We start from the raw sequence: 10255 nt of genomic DNA, 5'->3' as shown, positions 1-10255 counted from the left end.
CAATCTAATACACATTTAGTGAACAATCTCCCATTTATTCAAGGTCAAAGATGATGGTCACAAAAATATCATGAAACATGCTGTCCTCATGAAGACAATTTTGCTCGTTTTTGAAATAAAACATCACTCCAAAAAATGTCTGTTTTCAAGAAAATGTATTTAATGTGAAGTCCAATAAGGCAGACATGGCACCAATATCAAGTACAAAAATAAACACAAATAAAACATCAAAAACTTACACATACAGGTATACAGCAACAGTACCCTCCCAAAACAGGTTTTGTACCTAACTCACCTAACTCAGAGACAAACTTTCCACAGCTTTACAACAATCTCAATTGCAAAATATTAATGCAAATGCATGAAATCACAACTCCAGTAATCTGTATTATGTATCCAGTCCCCAGATATTGCAGCAAAAAAAATCTGTTCCTTCAGCTTCCTCACTGGAAATTGTAGAACAAGGTTTGTGTAACTTCAATTTTTTGAGATATAGACAAATCTTGTAAAAATATATATAAGTATAAGTGGTTATATTTTGAACCATATAAGGTGCAGTTTCTTGTGAGAATTTGTTATTTGCATGATTTGTTGAAAAAAGACTTTCAAAACAGAATCACTGTCAGATCTAATTGCACATCCTCCACACACTAGACTTTGTCCCCATCACACTGCCATTTCCATAGCGATTTTGGGGTGAGGTTGATAGCCCACAATTTCAAAGTCTTCAAATTTGAAATCATCAATGTCTTCCACTTTCCTTTTGATCAGAAGTTTCGGGAATGGCTTGGGTTCTCTAGCAAGCTGGAAAGAAAAGCATTTGTTGTGTCAAGTTTTCCATTGTTCCGCATGGATTTAGCGATATGTATTTAAATGAAATTTCTATTCTTCTCATTTTTCTATCAATATAATTTTTCTTAGTCATACAATAATGCTTACTTAATATTCAACTAAAACAAATATCTGAAAATCGAGAACACATAGCTGTTTTTTCAAGCTCTTTGAAAATGTCACAAATATGAATATTTTGAATAATTGCTTTGCCAAGGAATATTTTCCTGTTTTAAATCTATAATAGTCAAGTTTATATTAAATGTTATTATTTAGACCTTTTGTTTGCAGTTATTTATGCAATATTTGAAAGAGAGTGAAAATATAATACCTGTATTTTCAAGGGTTCAACATGGTTCACATATACATGAGCATCTCCCAAGGTATGTACAAAGTCACCAGGCTGTTAAACAAAATAACAGTCAAATTATGTCTTTTATTATAACAACCCAGGTCAAGTTCCCCAAGACTTTAATTCTAATTTAAGTTTTATATCCTATTACATTTCAAATACTTTGTCTAATGATCAAATTCTTTCTCTCCATATTTAATGATATTGCAGACATATTGTAGGTTAACATTATTGAGGTTAGCTTAAAACAAATGAGTATCGTGATGTTGAGACATAATGTATAGCTTGAAACTCGAAGAAAAAAAAGCCTCATCTAATATTTGCTCGAGTTATTAAGCGGAAACTGCAGATAATGACTCTGCCAAATGGAGTCCGATGAAAGTGGTTGTCAAACTTGGCCGAGCCCTTAATGCGTTGAACCCTGTTACTAAGTTTGAAGACACCTGGATACTATTTGGTCATCAAACTTGGTTGAGCCCTTTAACCATTTAACCCTGGTACAAAGTTTGAAAAAAATGGGTTAACATTTGTTTTAGTTATTGCACGGAAACGAAACGCAGCAGATAATGACGTTTTTTGTTATTCAAGGGGTCATAACTCCGCCAAATGGGGGCCACTGAAACTGGTCATCGAACTTGGCAGAGCCCGTAAGGCATTTAACCCTGTGACCAAGTTTGAAGAAAATGGGTTAACATTTGTTGTAGTAATTGCACGGGAAACGAGGCGTGACAGACAGACAGATGGACAAACCCAAATTAATATCCCGTTTAATAGTTTCAGCGGGGGATAAAAAGTTGTTAAAAGAAACAGTTCAGTCATGATCAATGGACACTGAGATAAGGATACAGGTATCTTGTTTCAGGTGCATTCAATTTTTTTGTTAAATCATTATTGGGTCATTGGTGGAAAGTGACCATACCCTGGGCCTTTATTGTGTATGGGATAGAATCCTCTGTGATCAACAAGTACATAACAAACCTTGAGATCTGTCACATGGGCGATCATGCAGGTTAACAGAGCGTAACTGGCAATGTTGAATGGTACACCAAGTCCCTAAAACAAGACCAAAATATATAATCACATACTTATCAGTTACTGGCAGTGTTGAATTGTACACCAAGTCCCTCAAACAGAAACAAAAACTATGAGGTGATTTCCTAAGGATGTTTCTGTACTATCATATACAAATGAAACGTTGCTTGGTTTATGAAAAAAGATATTATTTGATTTGACATTAAAATTTCCAGGATTTCATCCAATCATAATTCATGAAAACAATGTTTGTTGATTCAAACATCTCATATGATACTGGGATTTTCAAAATATTTCAAGAAAGAGAAAGCCACACCAGCTGATTAACTTCTGCCCATCAAATATGGGTGTCTGGACACCTGTAATGTCAGCTCATTGGAGATATTTGTGTTGCAAATACTTGAATAAAGTTTCCTACTAATCAGAAGATTTTGCAATAAAATGGAAAGTGGTAGAGCAATGACCCTGAAGTGTGATGGATAGCAGTAACATGAAAATGAAAACACAGCAAAGGACAAATAATTCAGCAATTTTCCATTACCATACTGAATGGATAAGAATCGTTGTAATCCAATGCTCACCATATCTGCTGATCGCTGGTACAGCTGACACGACAGCTCACCGTTGGCAACATAGAACTGGACAAAGGCATGACAGGGAGGAAGAGCCATTTTGGGTAAATCTGAAACATCGAAACCATGATATACGCATTTATAAATAAAGTGACGTCCTGCTTATAAATACCCTCAACTTCCCAACATTGGTCAAGTGACCCTTGACCCTTTACCAATTAACACCAATATCTAATTAGGAGTAGAACTTGTTCATGTGTTACCGTGTGATGGTGTAAATACAAACTAATTTGTAGAGGATACACAACTTCTTTATTTCAAAAGTGGTAAAATTTGATGACTTAACCGTGGCTGATGCTTGACAAAAGCTAATAAGGTGTAGAATTTGATGTTAACAAACTATGGTTGAAGTATAGTGTTGTCACTATGTTTTGAAATAGGTGGGTGACTTAAGCAAAAAACAAAATGCGACATCCACTGGGGACATGAAGATAGTGACCTTGACCTTAAGCACAGCAGCACTCAGTAACATGACAGATTTGTGGTACCTGGAGGATTCCAGGCGGACATGATAATGCGCCTATCATCAGGTTTGTTCTTTATTTTATCAATGACATCTCTCAGTTGGTCTATGCCCTTTCCGGTGTAGTCTGCGTGCATGTCCTTGTATTCAGCTCCAAAGTGTCGCCATTGGAAACCATACACAGGACCAAGATCACCTAAGGATAACAGTATTAGTAAACAAAAGTAAAAGAATCAAAATCTATGTCAATCTTATTTAACAGTTGGAAGTGATAACTTTGATCAGGTAAATTTCAATCTACAACACTTGATTCTTTGTTTTTTTCTCAGACCTGAGTTTAAAGATGCCATCAAACCAATCTTTACAGGTTTTACGTCAGTTTACTCTTCTTGCTGTGTAGTGAAATTGAAACCTTTAAATACTTAATTTCAAGACATAATCCCATATTTGCAATTGTAAAAGTATATTGCAAGCCAGTATCATAAAGATTCTTAATTAACCTAAAGAATGCTGATTTTGGTCTACTGCATACAATATCATTTTTTCCTTTGTTAAATTTGTCATTTCCTCTATATCAGCACAGACCTTTATAGGGAGATGCAATATTTTAAAATTATTTTCAGTTATGTTTTAGAGAATAATAATAGGTATCATGGCTGGTTAAGAGGTCCAGGGATCAAGATCCTCCGATGGAGATGTTTTTGTGAAAAAGAAAATTAAAATATGTTTCTTCCTTATGAGACATATGGAAGAAACATATTTTAATTTCCTTGATATAGTAATTAATGGGCACGCAACTTTCAAGACAGCAAAATGCAAAACAAATCGGAAATATTTTTCATTAAGATACAACACAGAGCACTAGATTTATGAAAGTAATACGGTAAGGCTGAGGTCGACTAAAACAGAAAGGTTGTGGTTGACAAAAAGATTTACGTATTCATATATAACGCAAACTTTAAAACTAGCTATTTCTATTATTATGATAAACATGGATGGTATATCTTAAATTTAATGTATCATAATATAACCATACCGTCCTCACGGTCGCCAAGGCCAAGGCCACTGAGAAACTCTTTGGAACCGTTGGCATCCCAGATATGAATGTTTTTCTCCTTCAGTTTGTTTCCATTGGTACAACCTTGAATAAACCAGATCAGCTCCTCCGCAACGCCACGCCAGAATACACGCTTGGTAGTCAGCAGGGGGAAATCTTTATAACACACAAAGAAAATAATTTATTCCTGCATTTGATCATATTAAATTAAATTAATGTCAACAGTGCACAAGATACTATGCTCATATTAAATAGTTGTTATTTTAATCTAATTATGGAGGTGCAGATAATATTGTATTTGTCCTAATAAGGGCACGGGTAATTGAGAGAATTAAGGGGAGTCGGACTTTTCTTCTACAGATTGAATACTATAAACATAGATTATGCATTTGAGAATTATGATATTAATTTTAAGCTTAATGCTACATGTTTTTTCCAAAATATTTCCAAGCATCCCTGAAAATATTTTAAATGACAGGTCGCAACTGGACCCCTAGTACCCTGCTTTTTTTCACAAAAAGGTAGGGGCCCACTTTTTAGGGCATGCACCTTTGTTAGGTTAAATACAGTAATTTAACAGCTGATGTTTCTGATGCTCATAAAAGTTTTCTTATACATATTCTGTCACATCATTTATTTTACAACATTTTTATTGGTGAATGATATGCAGGCCTAGTAGCAAATATAACCTCTTGACCTCAATAATTCACATCAGTTTTGATCATTAACATGTAAAAGATTATATCAACCTGTTCGATACCAGATATATTCACAAGGATCTCTTGACAACAGATTTGCACAAAAAGTATTCTGTGTTTGTAGTTTGAGCAAAGAATGGGATGTTTACCTTCTCTTAGATTGTATCTCATCTGCATACCAAAGATAGAGAGGGTGTCGATGCCGGTTCTGTTGGATTTACGAGTACCATGGTCAAAAATCTGTTGAATGGCATCAAGGTAATGTTCCTCATCGTGTCTATAAAAGTAAATTAAATGGATGTTTAAATTTGACATCTTGGGAAACTGACACTAAAAGATCCAAGTTGAGAAAAATCTTTCGCAAACTAGGAAAGTTAGAATATTTCGAACATTGATAAAATGCAAATTGACTGGATTATCAAATGATCACCTTAAAATGTCCAACATTCTTTGAGGGGCCCTACCAAAGGGACAGTACATGTTCATAGTTAATCTATAACGCACATCAGAAAAGACAGAAAAAAAGGAGGCCCACTTACCAAGCTATTATTCAATGATGTTACAAAATACATTCCACATCTGTGACCTTCAAAGTGGGTCAAGGTTCAAACCAGTTTACACTAAACTAAAGGCTAGATATCATTACAGCTTAAGGATATATGTTTAAATCAAGGTCAGATTCATTTGAACAAACTTGACAGCCCATCAACTCACACAACATGCTACACAAAACAGGCCAGGGAAAAAGGCCTGATCACGGGAAAGTTTTGCAAATGCAAAACATAATTAATTGTATTCGCAATCTGCCTTACATACATTTGCCAGTTGCCAGAGACATCGAAACTTTATACTGTACGTACAAGATTAAATGCACGCAAGTGGAACTAAGTGATCGCTCTAAAGATCTTCTGTGATTCTGCTTGATTTGTTGCATCTTCATCTAAAATATTTCTTTTTGATATTTACCAGAAAACTTCAAGTCAATAGCTTCCTCACCAGCAATCTAAAACTGAAGCAGCAGTATTATTTGGACACTATTGAAGTATTCACCTTTTCTTTCGTGCATCACCACTGCACTCATCTCCTTTACAGCCGTTTGTGTTGTGATTTGTCCCGTTTTCGCTCATTGTAGCTGCCATTGTGCGGTCATGTGAAAATCATCAGCTAGAATTAGAATTTCAATTTTAATGATTACTTTGAAAATTTAACTATTACTTATGTGGCAGATTTTAATTGTACATAGGATAAAGGTCATCTTCTAGCTAGAAGGAATTTCCCTTTAGCTCAGTGGTAGAGCGTCAGACTAGGAACCTGGAGATCGAGGGTTCAATCCGGGTGGAAGCACACTTTTCTCTTTCCTGTTACAAATGGTGTCCGTTGCCCTCCCTGTGATGACAGGGAGTTAGAACCTTGGTTGTGGTGTTCGAGGGCGAACACATTTAAAAAGGGGGGAGTAGTGTGGCAGGTTATAATTGTACATAGGTTTATGGTCGCCTTCTAGCTTCGAGCTAAAGGGAATTTCCCTTTAGGTCAGAGGTAGAGGGTACAGGGACTAGGAACCTGGAGATTGAGGGTTCAATAACCGATGGAAGGCTGGAAGCACACTATTCTCTTTCCTGTTACACTTATAAATTAATACAGTATGTTTAATGCTCCTCATTCCATTTGCCACCTCACTTAATGCAAACATAGTTTGAGGTCCCCTTTATGCTTTTTCTTAGAATTCCTTTATAAACCAAACCCCTTTCAACATCAAAGTTCCTCTGGCCAAATGTGGCAGCATAAAGGGTTTTTACTGTACCTACGTTATGACTTTAAAAAGTAAATGCCACAATGATCAAGAACTGAAGCATTGAACAAAATTGATTATTTTCACATTGAAAACAGAAAGAAAAAAAATCTACAAACAAGTTGGGAAAACTCCCCTTTTGTTTTGTCGCTTTTGAGATTATAAAGATGATGAAAATCAAACACCCACCAACTTTCAAACTGTATTGTCTGTCGTGGTCCGAGCACCTGTTTTTGAGCCCGGTTTTTTTAGTGTCGTGAATTTGGTGTGTTGTCACACACCGTCACAACATGTAGTTGAGAACTGATCTCATGTCCCAAAATCTATAAGAATATGCAGAAGAAAATCACTCACGTGTAATCAGTAGAATGTCGATCAGGGCGTAATTATAAAGAGACCGCGCCAAGATGTCACATCGATGTTGTCGGCGCGGTTAGCGGTCTAGGGGAGAAAACTCTCCCCAAAATTCGCCACAATATAATCACTTAAGGTGGCTCCACACTTTCGCAATTAACCAGCAAAATTCGTTGAAACTTTCATATAATTGTTATGCAACTATGTCGAGTTGATTTTATGAAAATCTAAACATTCCGATAGTTTGGGGAATTTTTTGGAAAAAATACCAAAAAATTGAATTTTCGTCAATTCTAATATTTTCCGGTTTTTTTTGTGTGTGGCATTGTTCGGAACAATAACAACAATAATAAAATGAAAAGAAGCATTTCTAATTAACCCTACAAATATTTTATTTATCGCAAAATATGTAACACATGTTACACAAAGTGTTTTTTATTGAATTTGTACGGATAAAAGTGATTATCTACAAGCTAAAAGCACCCAGGACACAAAGTTCTATACATATAGAGTGGGAAATTGAACAAAATATACACAATGGCTTTATAATTAATTTATTTTACATTTTACAATCACTTTGATCCGGGTGAGAGTTATCTTCCTTGAAAAAAATCGGAACTTTTTGCAGAGGGGTGACATTTACACAATGACAGTTGTCTCTGTTTACATATAACAAAAATGATGGAAATAAATCAAAAATATGATATCAAAATTATCAATTTATTGTTCTTTAATGGAACCAAATTACCCTCAGTCATGTACACTTTGGACATCATTCCACAGTCCGCTAACTCACGGTATATTTATAATTACATGTCAGACCAGAGGCTATCGCATGGTATACCGTTCTCACGTGCACTCACACATGCATTTCATAGGTATCTTGATATTTTACAAAACATTATTTTCACAGAGTAAGCTAGTAGACTACATTTGTAAACACGATTTAATCGACAGAGCGAAACTCCCTCAACAGCGAAAATCGTAACGACCTCGAGCTTATGAACTCGTGTAAACACGCGATATGCACATGTGAGGTTGGTACGTCCGCATTCCATGTGTTTCCTATATGACCTTCTTGAGGTCGTCTGGTCTCATGTCACTGTCTTCCCGTGAGTCTGTTTATGTCTATGAATTGGAAAGCTTTATTCCTGAAGTACGTGCGAGTATACATTTCCCAGTAAAATCTTGATATCGGGTGTTGACATATCATCGGCACGCACGTGTACTATTGTTTACCATGGGCCTGTTCGTTTATGCGGAACAACCGGTTTGACCGTTTATAAATGTAACAATTTCGGGTGTAAATCCAGGCGGACCTGCAAATGTGTATGCAGGCCTTGCAAGGCTTTCTCAAGACTCACCTGAAAGCAGCATCAGATTACTAGGTCCGACCTTATTTAATAAACGAACAACAGTGGTCCGATCGGTTTGACCGTTTAATCGAAAACGGCCCAGCAGGTGTTACTATAATTTGCGCTACGATATTGAATGCCCGATACGCAATACGGAAATAACGACACGGTGTACATGCACATTTCGATTAAGATAATTGAGTCCTAGCTGTACTTTTTCCGGAAGTATGTCACGAAAATGGACGCTGATGACGATGTGTCGAGCCACCTTAATTATCATGCAATTGCCTTTTTTTTTTGAGAGTATAAAACGTGTTATTTCTCAAATTATCAGTTTAGCCTACTCCTTAAATCATTTTGTGAACATATACGAATAAAAATATTTAATGTCACTGCGTTTCCTCACGGACTTGGATAATCTAATTCCGTGGTTTCCTTGTTATAAGCTTCTACCAAAAAAAAGTTGCTTGTGATCTCAGTGCTGCTAATATTAAATACCCGGCCTCCTCTGCCCTGACGAAGCAATATATATAAATTGACTCGTCGTCAGAAGCTACGTTATCGCAGCTAGGGTATCAGTAATAACGCTGATGTCGGTAATAAAACCACAACTATAATAATCATCACGTTAGAATCTAAACAAATTCCGTGGTGTATTACAAAACGAAAAATCACTGAAAAGTTGAATTTTAAACATATTGTTACTCATCTTATTTGTTTTCATATATAAATCCTTAAACCTTAAACCCTGCTTACAAACTTCAGCAACTTACCTGAGTTTTTTCGTTGTTTACAATATTTTGGCGCGTTTTTTTTATTCCCGCGCATTGAGGAGAATCTAATAAAGAAAACGAAGTCCGACAGGAACCTTGCCGGAACATTTTTAAGCAAGGAATGATTCGGAAAAAGTTGATTTCATCAACTAGATTATTTATACCTTTAAAATGTGTTTTGTGGTGTAGCCTCAGAAAGAAACAGAAATTTAAAAGCTTCAGGCTAATATTGGGTTTATTAATCAAGTGTTAAAGCAGAGACGTAGAGCAAGTTACGTCTCTGTCAAGTTTAAATAGAGTTTTGAAAATATCTTTAGATGATCTCAATATGTTTATGAAGTTACCGTACGAAACTAGCCAGAAAACATATAAATTTCAGTATTAACTTAAAAACTGGTTTCAAATCTACTAACAAATATTGCTTGGTAATTTGCAAGTTGACCGGTAACATTCTTTAGAAAAGTTAAACCATATCACCGGTACTCTACCAACAGACTAGAGGAATGCCAACACATTGTACATTGTCATATATATACTTATAACACCCTTAAAACGCAATAGTTGGTAGATGTTAACTTACAGTATTTAAATATCCTTATTTTACGTAAGAAGGACAATTGGAACCTCCCAAGCTCAAACTACACCACCACGGCATTTGGTCGACCGTAATATTGTTTACAACTTGAAATCTAATTGCACCAACTCAATGTCAGGGGCTGAATGGAAGCCGATATTTCACTGTCATAACCCGCCACACGTTACTTCCAACTTACGTGTCAAAGAAACTCGATAAGATATATATTACATATATATAATTTGGGGGTATTTGAAACATGGGTTTACACAAATCTTTTTAAGGGAAATAATAAATCCTTTTCTACGCTGAGATGCTTACTGTTTTAAAGATAAGTTAAAGTTC

At 35.7% G+C, this 10255-nt stretch overlaps 1 protein-coding gene across 3 annotated transcripts; it reads right to left on the bottom strand.

Moving 5' to 3' along the window:
• Nucleotides 1-136: 136 nt before the first annotated feature.
• LOC110457650 (thymidylate synthase-like) lies at nt 137-9414 on the bottom strand. Of its 3 annotated transcripts, none has more exons than XM_021509003.1 (9): nt 9337-9414; nt 6116-6229; nt 5215-5342; nt 4347-4523; nt 3336-3506; nt 2797-2897; nt 2162-2236; nt 1163-1234; nt 137-804 (listed from the first exon to the last, which is right to left on the bottom strand). In XM_021509003.1, the coding sequence occupies exons 2-9, from the start codon at nt 6202-6204 to the stop codon at nt 667-669; spliced, it is 951 nt and encodes a 316-aa protein (XP_021364678.1). In that variant the 5' UTR covers nt 6205-6229; nt 9337-9414; the 3' UTR covers nt 137-666. The 3 variants fall into 3 exon arrangements, with proteins under 3 accessions (XP_021364678.1, XP_021364679.1, XP_021364680.1); XM_021509004.1 differs by lacking the exon at nt 9337-9414 and adding an exon at nt 7209-7293; XM_021509005.1 differs by lacking the exon at nt 9337-9414 and adding an exon at nt 7044-7175.
• Nucleotides 9415-10255: the final 841 nt, after the last annotated feature.

This window comes from Mizuhopecten yessoensis, unplaced genomic scaffold, assembly GCF_002113885.1.
Source record: "Mizuhopecten yessoensis strain PY_sf001 unplaced genomic scaffold, ASM211388v2 scaffold9289, whole genome shotgun sequence".
Lineage (NCBI taxonomy): Eukaryota > Metazoa > Mollusca > Bivalvia > Pectinida > Pectinidae > Mizuhopecten > Mizuhopecten yessoensis.
The sequence above is the reverse complement of the archived record's forward strand: the minus strand, read 5'-3'. Positions and strand labels throughout refer to the sequence as shown.